The sequence below is a fragment of the Falco cherrug genome, chromosome 5 (assembly GCF_023634085.1).
Source record: "Falco cherrug isolate bFalChe1 chromosome 5, bFalChe1.pri, whole genome shotgun sequence".
Classification (NCBI taxonomy): Eukaryota; Metazoa; Chordata; class Aves; order Falconiformes; family Falconidae; genus Falco; species Falco cherrug.
The window spans coordinates 745,345-768,849 of NC_073701.1; the positions used below are offsets into that span (position 1 = coordinate 745,345).

The 23,505-nt window shown below is 53.8% G+C and overlaps 3 protein-coding genes and 1 non-coding gene across 4 annotated transcripts in view; all 4 read right to left on the reverse strand.

The window, feature by feature from the left end:
- Positions 1-1,823: 1,823 nt before the first annotated feature.
- On the reverse strand, positions 1,824-11,168 carry PTPN6 (protein tyrosine phosphatase non-receptor type 6). The gene is made up of 15 exons (XM_005434317.4): positions 10,831-11,168; positions 10,452-10,574; positions 9,950-10,144; positions 7,326-7,548; positions 6,502-6,618; positions 6,238-6,351; positions 5,741-5,837; positions 5,240-5,319; positions 5,000-5,149; positions 4,749-4,880; positions 4,331-4,485; positions 3,972-4,039; positions 3,438-3,589; positions 2,632-2,729; positions 1,824-2,523 (listed from the first exon to the last, which is right to left on the reverse strand). The coding sequence occupies exons 1-15, from the start codon at positions 10,836-10,838 to the stop codon at positions 2,415-2,417; spliced, it is 1,821 nt and encodes a 606-aa protein (XP_005434374.2). The 5' UTR covers positions 10,839-11,168; the 3' UTR covers positions 1,824-2,414.
- Positions 11,169-17,196: 6,028 nt separating this feature from the next.
- C5H12orf57 (chromosome 5 C12orf57 homolog) lies at positions 17,197-18,000 on the reverse strand. The gene is made up of 3 exons (XM_055710890.1): positions 17,840-18,000; positions 17,590-17,766; positions 17,197-17,521 (listed from the first exon to the last, which is right to left on the reverse strand). The coding sequence occupies exons 1-3, from the start codon at positions 17,889-17,891 to the stop codon at positions 17,373-17,375; spliced, it is 378 nt and encodes a 125-aa protein (XP_055566865.1). The 5' UTR covers positions 17,892-18,000; the 3' UTR covers positions 17,197-17,372.
- Positions 17,962-18,021, reverse strand: LOC129736298 (U7 small nuclear RNA). The gene has a single exon (XR_008732669.1). It is a non-coding gene; the product is annotated as a U7 small nuclear RNA (small nuclear RNA).
- Positions 18,022-18,730: 709 nt separating this feature from the next.
- Positions 18,731-23,505, reverse strand: part of ATN1 (atrophin 1) — a 28,841-nt gene continuing 24,066 nt past the window's right edge. Inside the window, 6 exon segments of the mRNA XM_055710838.1 lie at positions 18,731-19,716; positions 20,275-20,455; positions 20,625-20,768; positions 22,047-22,764; positions 22,873-23,095; positions 23,359-23,504. Coding sequence (XP_055566813.1) covers positions 19,683-19,716; positions 20,275-20,455; positions 20,625-20,768; positions 22,047-22,764; positions 22,873-23,095; positions 23,359-23,504 — 1,446 coding nt within the window. The 3' untranslated portion in view covers positions 18,731-19,682.

Consider the following 23,505-nt stretch of genomic DNA (forward strand, 5'->3'; position numbering starts at 1 on the left):
CATGCAGTGTGGGCCTGGGGAGTGCTGTTGTCGTGTTAGCATGGCTGAAATCACTACAGCACCCTCGGAGCCTGCCCACTCCTTTGTGCACTGTCCAACCTTGCCTTGGCTCTTTTTACACATTTGGCACCAGATCGAAGCAGGGAACTTAGCTGAAGTTGCCTACATCATCCTGCGGCTGCCTTGCCGATGGGGTTCCTGCTTCCTCCCACAGAGTGCGTGGGGGTGGCATGTCCTCGGGCAGGGGCAGTTACAGGGATGCAGCGCCTGCTCCTACAGGCTGGTGGCCGCTTGCCCCTGCTGGCTCCCGGGCAGGTACTTCACCTTGCAGGCACGTTGCTGCTCTGTTAGAAGCTACAGGGAGCAGAGTTCAAGGTACATCTCATTCCTTCTCTTTTCTACCCCTTCCCCCCTCTGGATTTGTACTCTAAACCGAGAGGAGAGAGCCCGGTCCTAAATCCCCACACCAAAGCAGGAGATGGTTACAGCTGGACTCCTAAGGTGCTCAGTACGGTGCTGTGCCGGACAGCTGACAGTGACTGCAGTTACCTGCCCACACAGGGCCAGATCTGGCTCAGACCAGACCAAATTCCCTGTCCCACACTCCCAAGCATTCTTGGTCTGGATCCTCGGTCACGTTGTGAGCTAGCTCAGACTTTTCCCTCAGTGGGCCTGAGCTCCTGCCACCAGCTCTGACCAGATCCCAGCCCAGCACCCCTGAGCCATCTTTTTCTTTGAGCAGCAAATGCCCACAGCCTGAGCAGTACCCATACCTGTAAACTCAGGGTTCCCCACCACATGCTCTGCGATTTAAGCCAGCTGCCACAGAGGTTCAGGTCTGCACTCCTCAGCTGTGGCTTTATCCAAACTCTCCCAGCATTTTCCCACATGGTTCCTAGGTACAGTTCACAGGCTAGGGCCTAGTTTTAACCGACAAGACTTCAAAAACCACAAGGATAGGGTCCAGCACTGAAGAATGCTCTCTGGCATTTGCAGAATGAGATACATAGTGGTGGGAAGGGACCTCTGCTCCAGGCTGCTGCTTCAAGTGGCACCATTACCGGCACTAGGTCAGATCAGCTCTGGCTTTGTCTTCAAGTATTGAAAACCTGCAAGGACGGAACTGCCCCACCGAACATCTGTTTGAATGTTGTCTGATAAAACCTGTCTTAGCACTCACCTGAACCTCCCAAGCTGCAATCTGGGACCACTGCCTCTGGTTTTATTATCTGCCACTACTACCATCATCTCACCGTCCCACAGCGTAGCTGTAGATTTACCCCTCAGCCTCCTCTTCACCAGACTAAACAATCCAGCTCCCTTAGCCCCTCCTAGGTGGCCAGCTAGTATCTGTGAAGCCACAGCGTGGCCATGCTCTGCTCTACCTTCTCCCTAAAGATGAAATTTCATTTCTACCCAGTGATACCTAGGAAGGAGCAGTCAAGCACTACCCTGTTCGCTGAAGCATCCCCTATGACTCAGGTTAGACACCACCAAAGACAGATGACAAAATGACTAATGATTCGGGGGCACAAGGACGACTTTTCCAAATACCAGAACTGAAAGGCAAAAGCCTGCATCTGAGTTTGTCACAGCCAACTTTCTGTGCTCAGACTTGCCTGACAACTACCATCACCCATGCCTCATGGCAGGGAGCCACCGCAATCGGTCACAGCTTCTGTTCAGGAGTCTGAAGGCTTCAGGAAATGATGAAAGCTAAGCTAGAGCCATTCTTGCAAGTCTTTGCAGGGCTGCAAGTGAAGCCAGGAGTACAGCTATACTCAAGGAGAAATCAGAGGGAAAACATTTTTTGGGATTCAGCATCCAAACAAACAGAAGTTTTATTTACAAACAAAGGAGAAAACACAGCCATCGCCTCAAATTCTGGTATATTACAGCATCCAGTTGAAGGACCAAGTAGAAAAGGGACCACAGGGCACAAGATTGGTGTTGAGAGGAAGTTTCCTGTTGAATTGCGGAGGAGCTGAGCTGAAACAGGCCAAAACCTCCACACTTCAAACACTGAGGCTGAGGGAAGGCTGCCAGGCTGCACGCTAACTCACAGTGGTGGGCAGAGGTGCAGCCCCTGCAAAGAGCTTCCTCAGCTCCTCCTCAGGGAGGCCTGAGGCTGGCACAGGGACGAGAAGGCAGAAGACACAAGGGCGAGATGGGCAGGATTTCATCCTGTTAATGAATGATGAAGGGGCAGCAGGAGACTTGGCTGGCCTGTGCAGGCAAGGGGCAATGGAGTCGGTCAACGGAGCTTTGGTTGAGGGCACTGAATGGTGGCAGGAAGAGAAGGGGAAGGCCTAGTTCCAGTCAAGAGCAAGGAATGCAAGACAGGCCAGCCTGGACACGAGCTGAAGTCACGCACCCCAGGTTCAAAACCCCATAGGGCTACCTGCAATGTACACTTATTTTTTCTTCAGTGAGCCTTTCAGTTTCTTCTCTGAGGAACGCTGTTTCCGCACCTTCTCCTCCTTTTTCCCCAAGTTCTCATAAACTGTGGACTCCTCTTTCTGCCTGTAAGACCAGGGAAAAACAAGGGAAAAAGTGAGCAAGAGGAAAAACACAGCTTTTTTTCCAGCAGGGAGACTATTGGCAGTGGCAATGGCTTAGGTGGGCTCTTACTTGGAGGATTTTCGCGAAGCCTTGGCATGCACATTCCTCACTGCGGGGGGGTAGGCAATGTTCCCGTACTCAGACTCGTTTGGCTTGCCTTTCTGAGACTACAGGAGAGAAAAACCAAGCTGAGAAGAGCATGGTCTGGGAGAAGCACATGAGGCATCACGGATGAGTTCTAGCTGTTAAACCACGCTTCGTGCTAGGACCGCAGTGGGGGCTGGTGAGCTGCTGAAGCCCCCAGGCTTAGCACGCTCTGTGAGCAGCAGGGATACAAATGCATCCTTATACAGGGGTGAACAGTGAGGCAACAAATTCCTGGAGGCACTGGAATGCTCCAGAGTACCACATGTCAGCTAAAGAATATTAAACAAATAGCAGCAGCTACTGGATGCTGCTAGAGGCTTCAAGAAGATAAAAGATGCCACTTATCAGCTAGTAGGAGAAAATCCTGCAGCTGCAAAACCAGGATGGAAAAGACAAAGAGGAAAGGAGAGGACAAAGTCTTTGCCTGTCCTAGATTCAGCTTGTAACAAAAGAGCACTTGGTGGAGATGTTATGTAGAATGTAGTTGAAATAGCTGCATTAAACCTTACTGCCATTCAGCAGTTCAGGAGTGGTTGGTACATGAGTTGCTAATGTCATCTCCTGAATTTTAAAGAGAGGAACAGCGACTCAAATCATGGTACCCCACTGTAGTCTATGCAAGTCCCAGTGTGAGCTTAAAGGTTGGAAAACAGAGCATGTGGGCTCAGAAGCCAGCACGTGCAGGGCCTAGACTCACGGGACGGACAGGAGAGTCCCCTTTCTCTCACCTGGATAACTTCCAGCTTTTTCTTGGTTGTCTCTATGAACTGGCAGATGGCCATGTAGATGAACTTGTACTGAGCCTCCGTCTGCACCATCCCTGAGCGCTGGGCCCTCACCATCTGGATGGTCTTCTGGATGTCAATGTCACAGTCCAGCCCTAGCAAGGGGCAACAGAAAAGCTTATGGACATGCTCACTGCCTCCCTCTCCCAATTCTCCACCAAAAGCAGTCACAGTATGGAAGTTTCCACCCCCCTCCATACTCTTTCCTCCTCTATCCTTCCTTCCTGCTCAGCATCTTTCAAGTCTGGCCCCAGAGGAAGAGCCCAAGCTCGGGGGAGGCTGCAGCCGCAGTTCAGTGGATACAATGCAGAGATCCAGCAGCTGCCACACAGCAAGGAGAGCAGCACAGCCTTCTCAGGGCTGTGCCAGCATCTCTGCCATTGACACCTGGTAGTTTTCATCCATTTGCAGTTGGACTTAAGGGCACAGCCCTACCGGGTAGGCCAGTTCGCTTCAAGATATTTGGGGTCCTCTTACCCTTGGTGGAGATTGTATCCACTATCATATCGATGACGATGATAGTCCCAGTGCGGCCGATCCCGGCACTGCAAGGGGAGGACAAGCAGAGGTCAGAGCCATACAGCTCCTGAAACCAAACACAGCTGCTGCTGGGGAAGGATGTGGCACTTGCAGCAGCTGTTCAGCAACGCCCCAAGAGTCACGGATCCAACAGGCAGTTTGGTTTGGGGGCATCAAAGAGGAAAAAGCAACTATCGGGGCTGGCATACGCTTCACTCACAGGTCCCAGGGAACAGCTGGTGCCGCAGGACAGACTTCCTACAGCCCTCCCTAGATAAGGGATGGAGAACGCTTCGAACACCAGCCTCCATACCAACCTGCAATGGACCAGAATAGGCCCTGCATCGGGGATGCTCTCTTGCTTCTGGTTTATTTGGTCAAGGAAGCTGAGCACTCCTCCGGGCTCACTGGGTACCCCGTGGTCAGGCCAGCTCAGGTACTGGTAGTGCCAGATCTCGCGTGCAGCCTTACCCTGTCAATAACAAAACACTCCACTGGTAAAACTGCAACACAGTCCTTCCCTGACCTCTGTCCCAGGGAAGCCAGAGGGAATCTCTGTCTCCTGTGCACTTCTTGGTGATCTCACCCAGTGTGATTTCAGCCCAAACCAGGTTGGGAACAGCACCCCCAAGAATGATACAACAGCAGCGTCACCACAGCACCTAGCAGTTCCCAGCCTCAGACGTACAGTGACAGATGCACAGCGACCATTAGACTTCGACCAGGCACACTCACATTATCCATCGGACACACACAGAGGTGCCGGAGTTTGTACTCCAATGCGTCGTGCTCTCCTGTGGTCTCCACAAGGTAGGGACCATATTCCTTCGTGCTGCCCACCTCTGGCCAGTAAGGAACACATTTGTTCTGTGTGGGCAGAAAGGACAGGGTGAGGATAGGCAGAAGACAGGAAAGAGAGAAAAAAAGCAGAGCAGCGGTTGAAGCAGAAAAGGGCAGCTCTGAGACACCTACAAACTGCTACTTACCCGCCCTTTTTCTACTTCCCGTGTAGTCATCACAATAATGCGCGTGTTCTCCTGCCACACCATTTGCCAGAAGTCATTGACTGTGGCATCTAGGCAACCCTGGCTAGCGATGTAGGTCTTGGTGCACTCATCCGGGCTGATGAGGTTGTTCTGAGTGTGAACAGGGGAAGATCAGGAGGGCTGCAGGAGCAGCCAGGCTTCCCCCGTTTTGGGCATGCAGCCATCTTTCGAGAGTCTCACCTTGACATAGTTGGCATTGATATAGTCAGATCCAGGTATATTTGGGTCCCTTCCTTGGAGGATGACTCTGGAGTGATCAACTGGGGATGCAATGAAAGAATAAACTGAGCAATGAGATACTCTGTGCCAAGCCACATGACGCTCCTTCGCTGCCTACCCCCCCCAGCCACCTCATTGATGCTACCCAGCGCGTGCAACATGCCCCGTATTTTCACCTCTCCTTCTTTGGGATCAGACCAACCTCACCCCATCCTCCCATCTGCCCACCCCTATGACAGACCATCAGAAGCTAATGAGTCTGTTGCAATTGTCCCTCCTTCAAGGACACGAAAAGGCTGTAACCTCTCTCATCAGCTCTTACATCCTCAATGCCGCACACCTTGTAACCCACTTTGGAGGACAGAGCGGGCTGAGGCAGGGCCAGGGATGACTTGGACCACATTTCATTGCCTGTCTGTATCTATTTGGTATTTTTTTTTATAGTGGAGAAGCAAGACTCACAGGGCAAGATGTTCTTGTATCGATTCTTGCTCTTGTTTTCAGGTCTCTGACCCTCGTGACGGTCAAACAGGTGCTTGGCTTCCTGTTTTTGCAGGCTCTGAGAGTAGAAGACAGAACAGTCATGGCAAGTCACAGGGAGGTGGGCACTCAGAGGAACACTGGTGAATCTGGGGACACATGGGCATGCTTGTGGGGCAGCGGAGAAGTGAAAAGCAAACCTAGACTTGAAAAATCCAAGGTTCATGCCCTTACTGTCTTGATGACTCATTCTCCCAACCATGAAAAAGCACATTTCTGCCTCAGTGGGTTCACTTAAAGATGACGCTCACCCCCCAGAGGAATGGGTTCCAGACACAGACTTCTTTCAGAGATGAACTGACAAGAATTTACAAGACACCTGAGAAGTTTGTGTCCAGGAAGAAGTCAAGGATGGAGGATGAGGAGGTGCACAGGGACTTCCTAAAAAGCCAGAATAATGTCCCCCAGCAGTTTCTTACATCAAATTCCTCCCAGAATCCAGCCTTGGACGTCTCCTCAGAGACACTCTTCTTGTTCAGTTCCTGCACCCTATTCTCAATGTCGGCAGCATTCACCCTCGTAGCGTAGTAGGGCTGGGGATGGGAAAACACAATGGGTTGGGCAAGAGAGGCGCACTGCCGGAGAGCAGCCCTATGGAGAAAAGGAGGAGAGGGACACAAAGCAGAAAACAGCAAACGGGTCCTTCCAAAGGATCCCTAAGAAACAGAGGAAACTGGATTTACCTGCTTCAGATACACAAAGGAGCCAGACACCTCCTCAATTCCAGTCTTCTTGAAGTGCTCCACCAGATCTGCCAAGCTGTCAAACGTCTCAGCACCTCCAACTGTGTAGCATCCATTCTAAATGAAGGAAGAATGTGTAACGTCCCACTCAACGTTCCTACAGACAAAGCTCCTAACACTCAGGGAAAAAGTAACACCAGGGTGCAAAGCCACAGTCACCACCCTGTGCCATCCCAAAAAACATTTCCTCTGGCAGAGAGGTCAGTGGTAGCTTGCCCTGGGAACATGAGGTTCACAGCATGGTGAACTGACTCCTGTTCTCAGGGGACGAAAGCCCAGGGAAGGTATATTGCCCCCAGCTCTCATTTAAGGTCAGTTGCTTTCTGTCCTTGAACTACCCCTCTGCTCCCTGCATCATCCCACAAGAAAGAAACAGAACTTGTGACAGCCAGGTTGGTGACATCCTTCAAACTAGGTGTGGAGGTCTTGCCAGATGCCACTCCTCCTCCTCCTCCAAGGGCTTTTAGCTCTTTTGACAAATTCATAACTAGACTGTGAATCCTCCTCTCTCTTTCGCCACGAACTCACTGTACCGGAGTTCTCGGTCCCACCGAGCCCTGCTTCCCCCTGTGTCTCAGCACCCCGCACTGCCCACGGCCACCCAGGCTGCGGCAAGGACATAGGAACCTGCAAGGTGACAGCACTTTGATCCAAAGTCAGCAACACTGCTGGTGACAATCAAGTTGACAGGGCCCACGCTTTTGAGGACATCATCTGCAAAGACCTTTTCCACTGCCTTTCCCTTTGCCCTCCCAGCTGCTCACCTCACACATGATCTTGATGTGCGTGACTTTGAGCCGGGCCCCAGAGGCACTGCTTGCCCCAGCTGGTGCAGCATCAGACCCAGGTTTAAGCTGGTCAGTGAGGACAGACAAGACAAAATCCCCGGGTTTGCTGAGGCTCTCCCGCACCAAGAAGGTCCAAGGGGTGGCTTTGGCCTGGAGAAGTGACTCAGCTGCAGGGCCTGACAGATGCCCATGGTACCACCTAGGACAAAACAAGGAAGGGTCAGAAGAGAGGTGGAGATGCAGGTAAGCGAATGCCCTTGAGCTGATGAGCGAAAGACAGCAACACTGGGGATGGGTGTGGGAGGAAGAAAGGAAGAGGGAGACAGAGGGGAAGGAAACCAAGGGAGAAGCAGGATCTTGGGAAAAGCAGATACAGAAAGAAGTAGAGAGATGACAAGAAGAGGAAAGAGCAAGGGATGAGGTGGAGGTAGAAGGGACCTGGGGAACAGAATGCTGGTACCAGAGGACACAGTGGGAAAGCACCAAGTGTGATCCAGTTGTGTGATACACGCAAACACAGGTAAGCAATGCTTGCTGGCTTGCGGGAGGGTGGTCTGTGGGTTTCAGCACCTCCCAACGTTACTGGGATTGTAGCCTTACAAAGCAAGGTGCTTTGGAAACTCAAAACATCAGGGAAACAAAAAAAACCCCCCACAGAGTCAGAAACTCTCCCATCAGTTAGCTGCACGCAGATGGCTGTGCTGAGATCAGATCCATTACAGAACCGTCCCATCGACACCTCTTTCTGAAACTCAGTCGCCTCTTCAATCAAAGAATAATCCCGGTTCTCTGGGCACATCGCACCGCAGCAATCAGCCTAGCCAATGACGTGAACACCACAAGCCACCTGGAGCCCATATTCTGCTCCTGCTGCTTACCACTGTTCTTGATCCACGTGCACATTCCTGTCCTCAGCACAAACACCCAGTCAGCAGCTCCTTCTCTCCTCTCAGCACACAGTGAAGAGCACCCGCACCTGACCTGCTCTCTGCCTTGCTGCAGGGCTGGGTGCAGCCCGTGCGGGGCTGTACGGAGCACAGCTCTGTTCCGCTGAGGCAGCGGCTGAAGACGCAGCCACCTGGGCCATCTCCCCTGGCGAGCAGCATTTCAAAAGCAGGTAGCTGTTGCGTCAGCCTGACTTGCAGCGCCCCTCCCTGCTCCCACTCGTCCAGGTACCGCAAAGAGCACCAGCCATGTTCTGCGCATCAGCACGCACACCATGCCCACCGCCGGCCAGGCCAGGCCAGCACTCAGGAGACAAGCCAGTGTGTTTAGAGCTGTGGGAGCAGGTTTGCAAAGAGGCCTGGGGTGGTACTGGTGTCATGGTGAACTTCACGTCGTTAGGCCTGTCTGTTCCCAGGAACTGAAATGTGGTCCAGGAGGCCATGCCCATCACAGAAGCAGCTGGGGCACTCATTTACCCCTGCGTCTGGCCAGCACAACACATTCCTCTACACAGCACCTGGGTACTAGTCTGATGGCAAGATGTGGCAGAAAGTTATTGTGCCTTGGCAAGTAACTTCTGCTGATCCAATCCTCATGCACTGCGAGAGGAGTGCTGGTGACTCCCGCTGCACGGCAGCCGTTAACCTCCAAACCTCCTCCTAAAGAAGTGTTCAGCTGCCACGTGCCAGTGCTCAGATGCCCCTGGGGAATGGCTGACTCCTCCTGTTCATCGAAGAGGTCTCCTGGCCTCCCCTCCACAGGTAAGAGGAGGTCAATGGGTCCTGTTCCCCGCTCCCTTCCCCCAGTAGAGGCCAGCTCTTCAAAGCCACGTGATGGAAAATCACTTGGGGAGAGAGTGAGAGCAGCTTTCGTAAGAGCCCGGGGCGGGGGGGGGGGGGGGGGGGAAGTTTCCAACCGCAGAGAGGAAAGGAGGAAACTGCAGGGCCATAACCCAACGGCCCTGAGTGGAGAGGCCAGGGGGCGAGCAGGCACTGGCCCCTCTGCAGCCTTACCCCGGCCTAAGCAGGGCCCTACCCAGGTGCTTTGCCCAGGGCATCTTTGCTCCCTGTCTCCAGGTGCACAAGGAGGACCTGTCCAGCCCAGAGCATGGTGTGATTGCTCCCCCAGCAGCATCAAAGAGCCTGAAAACACAACGCAAGGGCAAAAAACCGCCTGATTTGATTTAGGAACTTGGTGTCAGAGACGTATGCAAAGCAGAGACAGGAAGGAGACTAAGCGGGCTAGGAATAGCAGGGGAACATGGTCCTGCTCTCAGCTACATGAGTCAGTCAGGCCTGGAATAACCAAGGAGGTCTGGGGCAAGAGTAAGGACTTCCACATAACATGTCACTCTGTGGACCACTGCACTCCCATCACTAACACCACAACCTTTGCTTTTAGAAATAGTATATAAATAGCAAAGGCAACAGGAAACCAGAAGTAAAAATAGAGCCCTGTTAGGTCTGCTGTGATGAGTCAAGGTATGTCCAGCTGTTTCTGGGGATGCTGCCCCCATGGAAGCACAGGAGGCTACCAGGGGCAGGAGACACTTTTTGCAGGGTTTGCCCTGGGGATGTAGGCAGGGCAGAAAGGTGGCCACAAAACACAGAGGAGGTCTCATCACAGACACACCGGCTGCTTTGCTTTCTCTGTACCTCTCTGTAGTGGGGTCAGAACAGTTGAGCGGGTATCGCAAGTCGATGATGGTTCCATCTTTGTCCTGCAGCGAGCCCTGTTGCTGCGTGTAGTACTCCACCAGTTCTGACAAGGTGGCAAACTTCTCCCCTCCATACAGGTCATAGAAATCCCCAGTATTCTGGATGCGGATGTGGGTTACCTGATCGCCAACCCTGTGGGATGATGCACAGAGCAGTCCGGTGAGGCAGTTGGAAAAGAGACAGAAAATGTTCTGTGTTGCCTCCTGCCATGGAACCAGAGCAAACCATCCCAGTGAAAGGAGATGACTGGAAAGAGAAGCTCCTGGGGCAACTCAAGGGAGGGTCTTGAAGATGGTGGGAAGCTGAGGTTCTTTTACAGCTTGGAAAGAACTCAAAGGAATAAGGACAGGATGAAGGTGACCCCACAGGACATGTAAGGATCTAAGCATTCTGCGTATGTAACCCTCGCAAGATAGAAGCTGGGGTCCAAGTTACTTACCGGACTGAAAGAGAAAAATCCCCTTGATTCTTCCGACTGGGTCTGGCCAGAAAGCTCCCATGGACACCTCGTCCCTTCAGTAAGGCTTCAGCTTCCAGCCCACTCAGGTCACGGTGAAACCACCTAACAGAGGAGATAAACACAAGACCAGGTGAATAAAAAAGGCCAGGCACTACTGTGGAGATTTGTCCCCAGTCAGCATCCCTGAGATCCCATACAGGTGACAGCCAGCAGCAGCATCCCTTCCCACCTGATGCCTCCCCCAGACTATGAAAGGTTTCCATTGAGATACGGCTTCCAGGATGATACCCGCCTTGATCTGTCCTACTTTCTGGTCCCCCTCCTTACACACCCACACACACTTCCCAGCCCCTCTTACCTCACCATCTTGGAGGGCGAAAGAAGAAGGGGCCAAGTGGCTCCCACCAAAGCAACTCAAAAAATACAGAGGAAAAATCAGTTTGTGATGGCAAGAAAAGGGAAGTCGGAGGTCTGTGCTGGAGCACCCAACGCCAAGCTGCTCCTGCACCTCTTGGGAGCTGGCCATGTATCTCTCCTGGTGTCTGCCGTCAGTCCATGCAGACCTTCTCCATCCACCTGTTTCTGGATACGTGCCTTGCTGTCTGCCCTGCTGCGCAGTGCTGTTGGGCACAGGCAGGCGCAAGCCCGTGCGCAGCCAGGCACGCGCGGCTCCAGGAACAGGAAGCACCCTGAGCCATCAGCACCCCAGCCCCAAGCTGCTTTGCACACACTTCTGCTTCTCCTTTCATGTCTTTCCTCCCCATCCCCCCTGTTATTCTTGGGTCCCTTTCTTTTTTGCACAGTGGGGTTGACTCTACGAGTGCATCTTGGATCTGGCCGTGCTCACAAAATTCAGCTCTGTGTGTCCTCTGCTCCCCTTCTTCCCCAAAAGGCCAGCAAGAGGCATGAGTGCTGCCCACCCCCAAGCCCTTGCTGTGGTGCCAAGGGGACCACAGCTGTCTGGGGTCACCCGCATGCCCACAAGGCTGAAGCAGGTACCCCCTGCTAGCTATGCAGTTAGGAAGCCACGGAGCAACAGAGCACCCCCCAGCATGTGATGACCACCCAGCCACTGCTTGGCTCTGCTGGGCCACCCTCAGCTACGCAGCTGAAACCTCCCTGCTCCAGCTTGCTGGTGAGCACTCCGGGCAGGTAAACATCCGACCTGCTCTGTACAGCCGCAGGGGGAATCTGTGCAAACCCAGAGCTACGGATGCCGAGGTCCAGGCTAGCACCCCAAGCAGAGTGCTGCCCTCCTGAAGCAGCCTGCCCGCAGGGACGGGTGGGAGGCGATGCTGAAGCTGCCAGGAAAGCAGGCAGAGAGCAGAACAACAGCTGCCACGTCCCGTGGGCCCACACAGCACCAGGAGAGCTTAGCCCAGGGCCTTCAAGATCCCCGTACAGCATCCTGAGGCCAAAGCCGTCAACGTAGACAACTGGATATAAAGGAGGAAAACGAATTGCTCCCAGTTACCTAGCCACTTCCAGCCACCGCCTGTGACCGCCCTTTTCCATAGCACTGGTTTCAAGGTCAGAACGGGAGCTAAGTGGTGGCCTAAGAGGGCAATCCAGCAAAGGGGCCTGACTTTTCCCTGGGGTCACCTCAGCTACCCCACATGGTGGCGTGGGCAGCGGAACAGCAAGAGACTTGCTCATTGCAGTACCAGCAGCTGCAGGATTCGCTGCACCACCAGGCTGGGAAAGCCTGCAGAAAGCTGAACAGGCTGCTGGCAACGTGGTCAAGAGAGAAACTAACAACAAAGGGAAGTGTGGGAGAGACCAGCGGGAAGCTAAACTTCATTGCTAGAAAGGCAACACAAGCACCTACAACAGCTTCCTTTGAAATGTTTCCAGTTTCACACACATGATGAGCCCAGATGTGATGAGCTGCAGGGATGCAGCTGCACTGACCCAAAACTGGTATCAAAAAACCTGAGACTTTAAAGGCACAAAGACCCCCTGGCTCAAGGGAAACAACTTCTACACAGAGTTGTAGAATTCACACCTAAAAAACTGCACCTAAATGAGAACCAGTCTAGCACTGGCACAGGAAAGAAATATTGTGCAGTGGTAGGAGAGAAACGACAGGATCTTCTGGGCAGAAGTCCCAAAAGACAATTCCTGATACCAAAAAAATATTAGATTATGTAGGGTCAATATGAAGCCAAGACAGACAAAAAATAAAACCTAGGCATCCCTACGCCTTATGAACAGATGAAGGAGAAAATCTGTCTGAGGAAGAGAACATTAGTGGGAAGAGGGGAACAGCGAAAGAACACGGCAGCAAAGAGCTCGGATCAGAATATAAAAGGTGAGTTAGCACTAAACCCATGTAATCCAGCACCTTCCAGTAGGACAAGCCACAGGCTGCAGTGTAACTCACATGTCACAGTATTTGTGGGGATACAAATCCCAGATCACATAATTTGCAGGACGAATTTATACTTCTGGTTGCTTTGAGCTCAGGAAAGGACTGGACACACACGGCTGCCTTGGCGCCTTTGATCTGGGCCATTAATTAAAAACTACCAGGGAGGAGCTCCTGCTGGTAAGAGAGGGAAATACCACAGCAGAGAAGCAAATGGTTGGTATCTTTGAGGTTGCTCTCCCAAATAGCTGCAGGATGGAACAGCAGACTATAACTGAGCCTCTAAAATACTTTCTTAATATAATTAACAGGTCAAGAGATTTCAGCAAAGAGACTACTCTTATGCTGCTGTTCGGCTTTCGGTACATGTGGTAGAACCTCATCTTGTAAATCCTTTGTGGAGCCAAGCCACAGCTAGCATGCAAACAAATTTAGAGGAGAAGATAAATGAAATAGCTAATTAAAAAGACACCCACATCTGGACTGCTGTAAAAAAAACCCAATCAAACAAACAAAAAAACCACTGATAAACTGGACAGAATCCTGCATAAGGCCACTAGGGCAGTGAGGAAAGAGCCTGGAGCACAGCAGAGACGGAGGAAGCTGGGCTTGTTCAGCTTGGAGAAAAGATGCTTAATGAGGGATTTAACAGCCGTTTGAGAGTACCTAAAAGGGGACGGGGATGGGGATGGGGACAGGGGGTGTTCGAGACGATGGGACAGATTCTTCTTGGTGTGATACAGCAAAAGGACAAGAGGCGATAGGCATAACTGGCAACAAGGCAATTCTGATTAGGTATCAGGAAAAATTACACTCACGCCCCCCCCTCAAGGGCGGTTCAGCCATCGCCCCAGGTCCCCAGCAAGGCTGGGGGGTCTCCGCTCCTGGAGATGTCCAGGGTCCACCTGAACAAGGCCCGGAGCAGCCTGATCGAGCTGTGGGGTTAGCTCTGCTGTGAGCAGGAGGTTGGATGAGATGATCCAGAGGTCAAAATGATCGTCAAAGGAAGAGTCTAGAGGAAGAGGTTATGTACAGTGTTTCTTCTGCCCCTGCATTCCACTCCCTAAGCCTCTATTTGCTATTTGCAGCTGCTTGTTGAGTCAACCATCAAATCTATAACAAACGCAGCATCCTTCGGCAGAGTTCCACTGCTCAGCTACAGAAACACCTCCTCCTTTGTCTTGCTTATAACCTGCTCCCTGCCTCATTTTTAATAACACCTGGTTGTTGTGAAGCAAGAAAAGCTAATGACCGATTCTTGACTCCTATTCACCCCTGCAAGGCGTGATGCAGACCTGCACTGCCCATACCCTTCCTCAGCTCTTTCCCAGGCTGAAGACTCCAACCCTATTAAGGTGTTCTTCGTACAGAACTATTCTCCACCTCCGATCACCTTTGCTCTCTGTCTCTGAGATGTTTCCAACTCCGGTGTACTGTTTGAGATAGGAGTGAAGGGTGACACACAACTGCAGTGTTCAAGATGCTAGTGAGTCATGGACACATACAGAGACGGTGATTTCTGCTACTATTTCACCACAACTGAGTGTTAATGTAACAACTGCATGGACTTATATATGCTAACAGTCTTTGCCCAGAGAGCTTATGATTATTTCACAGTTCATTGGTTTATATGTAATTTAATTATTTTTCTGCATGAACATTGTTTTACATATGCCTATACGGAATTTCATCTGCTGTTCTGTTGCCCACACATTCACTATCCTACGGTCCTTCTGCAATCATTCACAATCAAGTCCCACCCTATTATCCTGAGTAACTTTGTACCATCAGCCAGTTTTCTCACCTCACCAAGCTCCATTTCTAACCAAGCTCCATTTCCAGGTCACTCGGGAATACACTGAACAGCACATATTTTAGGTTAGGGCCCTGTGACCTGACCACTGGTGACTTCCCTTCGCTGTATAAACTGGATGTTTATTCCCACTCTCCATTTCCTATTTTCTACTAATTCTTTACCCAATAAAAATCTAATCTTCTCCCTTACACCATATCTTTACTCTTATTCAAAGACTTTGATGAGAAAGTCTTGTCATTTTTTTGAAATCCAAGGAAACCATATCAGCCAGACCTGCCTTATCCACAAGCCTGCCAAGTCCAGCAAAACCCCTCGCTTTACAAGACAGGGTGACAGGTTTGCCTTTACAAAAGCAGACGTTGACCCTTTCTTTAATATCACACTCATTGCTTTCTTCATTATACTGCCTACCCTCTTGCCCAGATAGCAACTTTATCTGTGCTTCCCTTGTGTTTGGGGGATCTCCTTTGGAGCCCCTTTTTGAGAACCAGCACTGCAGTTGTTACTTCCAATTCTCAGTACCAAGATGATTTCAGACAGGAGGTTTTGCCACTCTACCCAGAACCGCACTGCAGCTCAGTGCAGAGCGAAGCCACCTGGGCTTGGGGAATGGGCAGATGGACCATCTCTTCTTGTGACCTGCTCAAGCCAGATGCCCTCTGCCAGGCCATAGGACCCCAGAACAGTGCTGGACCCCCATGGTTGCCCGGATCCTTACCACAGAGTAATGATGATGCAAATCCCATTTCCTTACACCACGCCACTGCAGCCTCCAGGACAAATCACCCACTTGGACTGACCATGAAGATTTTATGTCCTGCTGTTCCATGAAAGGCTAGAAAAACTGCAGGGAATCAGGGAATAACCAGGATGTAAAAGGCCAGCCACCAGACCACTCCCTGTACCAAAACAAAGATGCTGCAGCTGAGGGGCTGGCACAGTAATTGGACTGGACTGGGCACGGCAGACCCTGCTTGCTCTTCATCACAGTGAGAAGGAGCAACAACACCCATCTAAAGCACCGGGAGCTCCAGTTCCCAGGCTATCTTGTAGCTCCCATTAGAAGGTGGGTTTTTTCCCTTCTGTGCCAGATTCCTACTGCCAGTATTTTTAGTTTTCTCACCAATAACTCTTGTTTGCTTCCCACAACGAGCATTCACAGCACTCACCCACAGGATGGCATCAGGACCTTGACCCTCAGCCCCCCCCCCGCTGCTGGAGGGCTGACAGCAGCTGGTGGAAGAAGTACCACAGCCTGTAACCAGGGGTTCCTACTAAAGAAAATAAAGCAATGTTGGAATTACCAAGACAGTATCTGGAGATGGACTCGGGAAAAAGATCAAAGACCTTGACAGAGGAGGGGTGGACCCGCACCCTCCTGACAGGGCTGGATGCTCAGGGCAGCAAGTGCCAGGGCTCTGGAAGAGCAGCTGGCGCTGCAGCTCCCCCCATGACTTACCTGTGTCTGATCCGCACCAGCACAGTCCCAAACCCCACCTGTTCCCGGGCAGACTGAGAAGGAGGTAGCTCCAGGTCAGGCGAGCCACAAGGCCTCAAGCAGAGGGCTTAATTTTCACCATTTGCAAAGCTCTTCCTAAGCTACAGTTAATAAATAATTAGAGGGGTGGGGGAAGGCCAAGGCCAAGCTGGGAGAGGTAGATGGAGACGGAAGGGACTGACTGCTCTTCCTGCCTCCTATCCACTAAGCTCACGCCCTTGCTGGCTGCATTCCTGCCTGGTTCGTAACCAAGAGGCACAGAAGGCAAAACCGGACGCAGCACAGTCACACCTGGCTCGCAGCTCCCTGCCCTCCCAGGCCTGACTCCGCACCCCAGCCCTGGCCCCCACTGCCCTCCCCAAGGGCCTCAACACTTTGAAGGGCAACAGGCAGGTGAGTCTAGGAGGCTACAAGCAGACACACCTGACCTCCCTTCAGCTGCATAGTCAGACACAAGGCACCATGCTGGTGCACCGCTAGGTTTGTCTCTCCTCAGTCCCAGAAGACACCAAGTAAAATTTGACATTGTTCTAATCCAAGCTGCAGCCCAGCCCACCCACCCAAGCTGCTCCCTGCCTCCTTCTTCGTTAAGGCCAACACGTTTGATTGCACATTCAGCCAGAAAACAACGCAGCCACCAGCACACCGGCGGTAGGAGCAAGGTAGCTGCACTGACTCTGCTGGGGACAGGAGCGTCAGTGGCATTTATGACACCTGCCAAACAGCACCTGGTTGTGTTTAGGGATCCATGACCTCATACATTTCAAATAGCATGTTTGTGAATGCTTGCTCTTAGACGTGACAGCACCTCTAACATTTACAAGAATTACATCACTTTGATGTCAAGTCCTAGGGCTTCACACTAAGGTTTTGCATAAACCAATTACCTTTTGCAGAACATGGTATATAGTGTACCCCTGAAAAAACTAGCACAGGTTTCATCAGGCATGAGGTGGGCACTGTGGGAACCGCCTTTTCACCAAGGAGAAACGCTGTGCCTGAGCAGCAGTGCCGAGCCCACGTTCATTCATATAACAAGGGGCATTTTTAAGATATTTTTTATTCACCAGCAGACACACAAGCAGGCACAAAGCACCCCATTCCTTTCAGATCAGCATCTCCCACGTTCAAGAGCTCCATTCTGGGGGCCGAAGGGATGCACACCCGGGAAGGAGGGCACCAGTCAGGCACCGAACACGGCAGGACAGGTCCACGGTCTCAAGAGGTTGCCACTCCACCGGTGCTGGCCCCGTGCGGCGGCAGCGTCATGGGTGGCAGGAACATAGCCTTGAGCTTGCCCGACATGCTAGCGATCTCCGGGTCCTGCGACTCGTAGGACTTGATCAACCGGGCGAACTTGAGGACCCCTGGCAAGAAAAGGGGGTGGGGAGTAGGCGCCCGTCCGCCGCCGCTCCCCCGGCGGACACCAACCCACCTTCGCCGTCGTTGCTGAAGCCGTAGGCTTTGATCACGTCCTGCTGGATCTGGGTGGCCACGGGCAGCAGGAACTGCAGCATCTTGCCCATGTCATTGCAGGCGTTATCCCGCGCCTCCTCCATTCGCTGCGCGTTCTCCGCCGCCCCGAAGGCCTTGATCACCTCCGCCAGCACGGCTGCGGGCACAGGACAGCGGACGGGGCGCTCCGCCGCCGGCCCGCCCGCTGCCCCCCTGCCCGCTGCACTCACCCTTGGCCTGCTCCGCGCTCAGCGCCGCCGCGGGGCCCTGCGCCGCCGCCATGGCCCCGCCCGCCCCCTCCCCCCCCCAGCGCCGCGCGCCGGCGCGGCCCCGCCTGCCGTTACACCCCACGCGAGGCTTCCCGCGCAGCGGGAAACCTACTGGACAAATACTAAAAGAGCTGAAATCACTGTGCGGCACCCGCCCCGCGCCGCGCCCCCTCCAGTCCGACACGCCCCGAGGTGAGGGCGAGGGTCGCAGCGACCGCTCCCGCCCCGCGCTGCCTCCCGCCTCCCCTCCCCCTGTCCCGGACGCCCGGCATCCCGCTCCCGCCGCCCCGCGCTCGCCACCGCCCCCGCGAAACCCGGCCCCGCCGCGGCCACCGGGGCGGTATGCAGATACAGCGTTTCCCATTGGTGCCGCGGCGGGCACGCCCCGCCCCGCGCGGGCCGCGGGGGCTGCTGGGAGGCGAGCTGCGTGGGGCTGCGCGCCGCCCGCTCCTTGCCCTGTGCTGGGCCGTGGCTGCCCCGCGCCGCCCGCAGCAGCCCCGGCGTTCAGCCCCTGCCCGGGAGCGCCCGCTCCCCCGGCCGGCCGCGGCCCTGCACGGCCCGGCCCTGGCCAGAAGAAATGAACACAACGCAGTCCGTATCTGGAAGGGTTTTGTTTGTTTGCTTGTTTGTTTGTTTTCCCTTTTTAAGAGCTTCATATATATATTTATATATATAAATTATTAGAATGTGTGTTGGGGCTCAGGAGTGCGTGGGGAACTTTGGGTGTTTCTCCATAGCTGGGTTGTTGGTTTTCTTTTCCTTTTAATGGTTAAGTAAATATATATATATGGGGACCAATCGAGAAATACAACTGTGAAATCAGACACGCACACGGGGCAAGGGGGTCACAAGTTGCTACATAAAACTGCCACGTCTAATAGGATGTGCATGAGTTAAAGTACATCAATTAGAATGGGTGAGGGGAAAGGGGCAGCCGCCACCTTACAGCCAGTCCTAGGACGAAGTCGTGCGTGGCCATGCCGGCCCTCCCCGCAGGGCTTGTGGTGGTCATTGCAGGCTTGGAAATGGTCTCCTGGTGCTTCGCACCCCGTGGCCGTGCCCGGTCCCATCAGCCGTGGAAGGCACAGCCACCACCTTGCAAACAGTCTTGCGGTGCTTTGCACCCCGATGGCTGGGAGCCGTCCCCCCACGGGCAGGAGCAGCTGCTGGCTGCCCAGCGGGTCCCCTCATGCATTGTTTGCATCAGAAGGGATGCTGGAGCATGGGAAGCCACTCATGGCTAATCTGGAAAGAGTTCCACGTTGCTTTTCTGTATCGCTAAGCAGTATCTTACACCTAAAGGGGGGTGGGGTGTGAGGAGGTGTCTCGAAAAAAGGCTCTTTTGGGTTTTGAGTTACTTCTTGGCTGTACCTCCTCCTTGCAGAAGCAGAAAAGGCAGCAGCATCGTGTACATGAAGTCCTGCAATGCTCTGCACTTTTTATTTAATGCAACTGTTCCCCCAAAACAAAGGATGGAGCTGCTGCCACCCTGAATTCACATCAGTCTTTGTCTTTTTGAGCTCTGTGCAGTCAATGCGGATTCTGTTTCCTTCAGAGCTCTGCTGAAATCACGTACCAATCATTTCATGTCTGTTAGTGGTGTTCCAGTCCCTCCCCACTTTCTCTCCTCCACTTTCTGCTCCCAGGATGCCATCCTATACTTTTCGTCCACCTTCTTTTGCACTCTACTGCATGGTGGGATCAGATGTGTCATTCTGCAGCTTCCCCTCCCCCGGGATTTGGTTGATTGATTGCTCCTCAAGAGAAAGACATGATGATGTCACCTTGACAGGAGAAGTCCCATTTAAAGGGGTTTGTCACTTTCTTTCTTCAGGTGGCTAGAATAAAGAGGAACAAGGCAATTGTGAGAGAGAAAACGGCAGTTTAGTATCTTACACTGCCTTTTGTTAGTCTAGACCCACACGACGCTGCTGGCTTTGAAAGTTTTGAAAATCCTTGAAGCAGGAGATGCTATTGAAAAGGTACAACACACCCCTCTCTTTGCCAGTGTGCTTCCCCATGCACTTGTGAAAGCTTCGTCTCGGCAAAAGCATCCAATCCTTGCGCATGTTTGGTATTTTGGCAGCGGTATGAGTCGTAATCGTAATGCAAGTTTACCCCCCCTCACCCCAGAGGAAAGGAGCAGAGACGCCACATGAGATCAGCCACCAAAGACCCACTTGCCAAGAACAACCTTGCTGGTGGCCCAGCCACAGCTGTGCCCCAGTGTCCTGCATCCAGGTGTGGGCTCAGGCCGTGTCACCCATTTCAGGAGCAACGCCTCCCTGTCCCCACTGCCCCTGCCACCCCCGGGCCAAGGCTGGGCCTAGGTATGTATTTGTGAGGCCAGAGCGGTCTGCGTGCCTCGCGCCACGGAGAAGAGCAGCTCCATGCACCTGTAGTAATCTTCCTGCGTCGGGAGCGGCACGCCGTGCAGAGGGTGATGGGCATGCAGCCACTGCTGCTGTTCCAGGGCCAGGCGCTGCAGCTCAGCCGACTGCGCGTGCATGGCCTGGAGCTGATGTGCTGCGGACATGGGCGCAGAGAGCGAGCCCGGCAGGTCCCTGTAGGGTGCAGCTGCAACCAAAGGCAAACAGGGAATAAACAACGTTAACAGCTCCATCCTCGCCCACAGCCCCATAGCTCAGTCAAGACTTTCCTGCGCTTCCCTTTCCCAGCCTGGCACGACCACCCTGCCCCTTGCAGCTCAGCTGATACTCTTTCACAGTCCCTGTGAGCATCTTACCAAAGAGCTGGTGGCGCAGGACTTCGTTCTCATGTAGAGGGTGAGGCAGGAGAGGGTTGGGGATGGTTCCAGCTGGATATGGTATCCGGGTGAGGTGTGATCCCGAGGCAAGTGGGTCAATAAGAGGGTGAACAGAGGCTGAGGCTGGGAAGAAAAGACACAAGATAATTGTCCCATGCTTTGTAAGAGGTAACACAGAAAAAGGCGCCAGGCACAACAAAATGGACACGGGGAAGGTTGGTGTGTGTTAGGGATGGAATGATTTCAAGGCTGGACCACACAATACCATGTCCTTCTGGTGTTACTCTTTCTGTCTGCACTGAATTTCACGTAAACCAGTCTGGCACAGCTCTGCCCCTACACTCCTCAGGGAGAAGTATACTGCTCCTTTGAGTCAATTCTGCAAATACCTGCTCTGCAGTCATGTCTGTACCCAGTATCATGCCCATCTGCCACCCTGGCTGTCATTCACAGGCATACTCATGTTGGGTGCTTTCATTTCCAGGTCTCATCCAGCACAGATGCTTGGTGCCAGGCACTCAAGTCTGCAAGCACTACCTAAGGCTGAAATGCAAGATACTATTTATACAAAACCTGCTCTTTTCAGCGTTTTGCACTCACTGCCAGAGTGCGGGCTGCAGATGCCCTACTATGGAACACGGAGGAATGGACATTCACTGGTACTCGATGCCACCTCCAAGCAGTGGCAGCTGCTTAGCGTGGGTGTCTGCGACTGCCACCACAGCCCACGGACTGCTCACAGTACCTGAGCAGGCTCAGCACTTTTTCCTATTGTACTGTAGTTTGGGCTTTGCTTCCCAGAGATTTAGGTCCCTAAACTTCTTTTTACTTTGCCTTCCTGTAGGATGTGGAAATGGAAGGCACCATCACTCAGTTCTGAAGGACAACAGCCTCCAGTTCCTTACAACTAGCCCATCTTCTCTCCCAACCTATCCCACCACCTGCAGCAAGAGCCAGAGGAGCAAACCAGAGAACAAACATCTCATTAATCCTAAGGACACTGTCAAAGCTGGGTTAGCAGGGCTCCCGCTCCCTCCGCAGACCAGCAGGAGGGATGCAGGCCACAGCACCACCACACTGGTAGCCAGCGGGACCCCAGCACTCGTACTGCGTCCCCAGAGATTCAGAGCTACAGGACATGGTGCAAGCAGCTCTGCTCGCCACTAAGACATCCCAGTAACTTCCAACAGGTGTCAGGGTCTTTGGTGGGACAGAAGTGAGGGCAAGGCTCAGTGACCATGATGTTGACCTCTTCTGGCCGAAGAGGTGGACCCGGGGCCTCAAAGTCTTGTCTCAGCAGCTTTTGTGCTTGCCCAGTGTCAGAGGGAGGGAGCGCAAGGAGGGTGCTGCAGGAGGGAGAGCCAGGCTTCATGCAGGGCACCGCCACCACAGGGTCCCTACCTGCGTGTATGGCATCCTGCTGGTGGAGATGGAGGTGGGAGTGGATGTGGGAATGCTGATGGTGATGAGGTGTCACATTGAGCATCTGCAGCCGGGCCAGAGGATCATTGCTGAGAGCAGCCACTCGCTCGGCGTGCTGGCGCTCGGCTGCCAAGCGCTCGGCATAGGACATGTCAGGACGAAGGGTCGGGCCAGCTGCCAGCGCCAGCCTCTCCCGCTCCAAGTGGCCCAGCCCTGGGTGGAAGGGAAAAGCAGGATGAAGGCCAGGGGCCGTCTGCAGACTCAGCCCGCCATGGCGTGGGAACGGATCCATGGCAGCAGCCGGCACGGCGTGGAGCTGCTCCAGCTCGGCCGGCTTGACTTCAAAACCGGGCTTGAGACGTTCACGCAGGTCCCGGTCCCTCAGGTCACGTTCGCGGGCTTCCCGCTCCCTCAGCTCTCGCTCCCGTGTCGCCGGATCGCTGCTGTAGATGGCCGGCACGTTGTACCCCAGCAAGCCTGGATCAACAGCACCCAGCGGCACGTAGAAAGGGTGGTTGCGGTTGCTGGGGGACATGACATGGGGCCGTGCATATTCGCTGAGGGTGCGCAAAGCTGGGGTGTCAGGGCCCAGGTACGGGGGAACAGTCGCTACAGCACTGCCCTGCTCGAAGGAGGGGCGGTGGGGCACTGGCCCGAGGGACGAGCACTCAACCGGCCGGCCCTCCTGGGCCATCTTCTGCAAGAGAGCAGAGAAACCAGCATCAGGGTCCCAGCAGGCAGTGGCCGAGGGGCTCCTCAAGCATCCACCCCAGCTGTGCTGCAGCAGTGGGACCCCCACACCTACCACGCTCCTCTCCAGCTCCCGCTCCTTCTCCCGCTCCCGCTCCTTCTCTCGCTCCCGCTCCCTTTCCCGCTCCTTTTCCTCCCGCGCCTTCTGCTCAGCCTCTCGCCGCACTTTCTCCACCAGATCTGCCCTTTTCTTGGCCAGCTTGGAGCCATCGAGGGGCACAAAGTACAGGTCTGTGCGGGAGCAGGAGTTGAAGCCACGGTCCAGGTGTTTGTTGAATCTGGGGGTGACAGGCAAAGCCAGTCAGTGCAGAAGGGGCTGGAGGGCAGGGATGGGGATAGGGACGGGGACAAGGACAAGGATGAGGACAGGGACAGGGGCAGGTGAAGCTGAGCCCAGCACCATGGGAAAAGGGCTGGGTGTCATGGGAAAGGCAAAAGGGCACAGCTGCACCCCATACTTGGGGTGACCTCCCCTTCCCCACCCCATATGTCCCCCAACAAGCCTGGGGATGCCCCCAGAGCCCCCCCCCCCCCACCTCACCTGGCTGACTGGCTGGCGTGGCTTGGCACATCCACCACCTTGGGGGGCGGCGAGGGGCTGCGAGCAGGTGGCACAGGGCTCTCAGGGGGCTCATACTCCTCTGACGGCTCCTGCTTGATCTGTGCGGCACTGAGGGGCAGCGGGGGG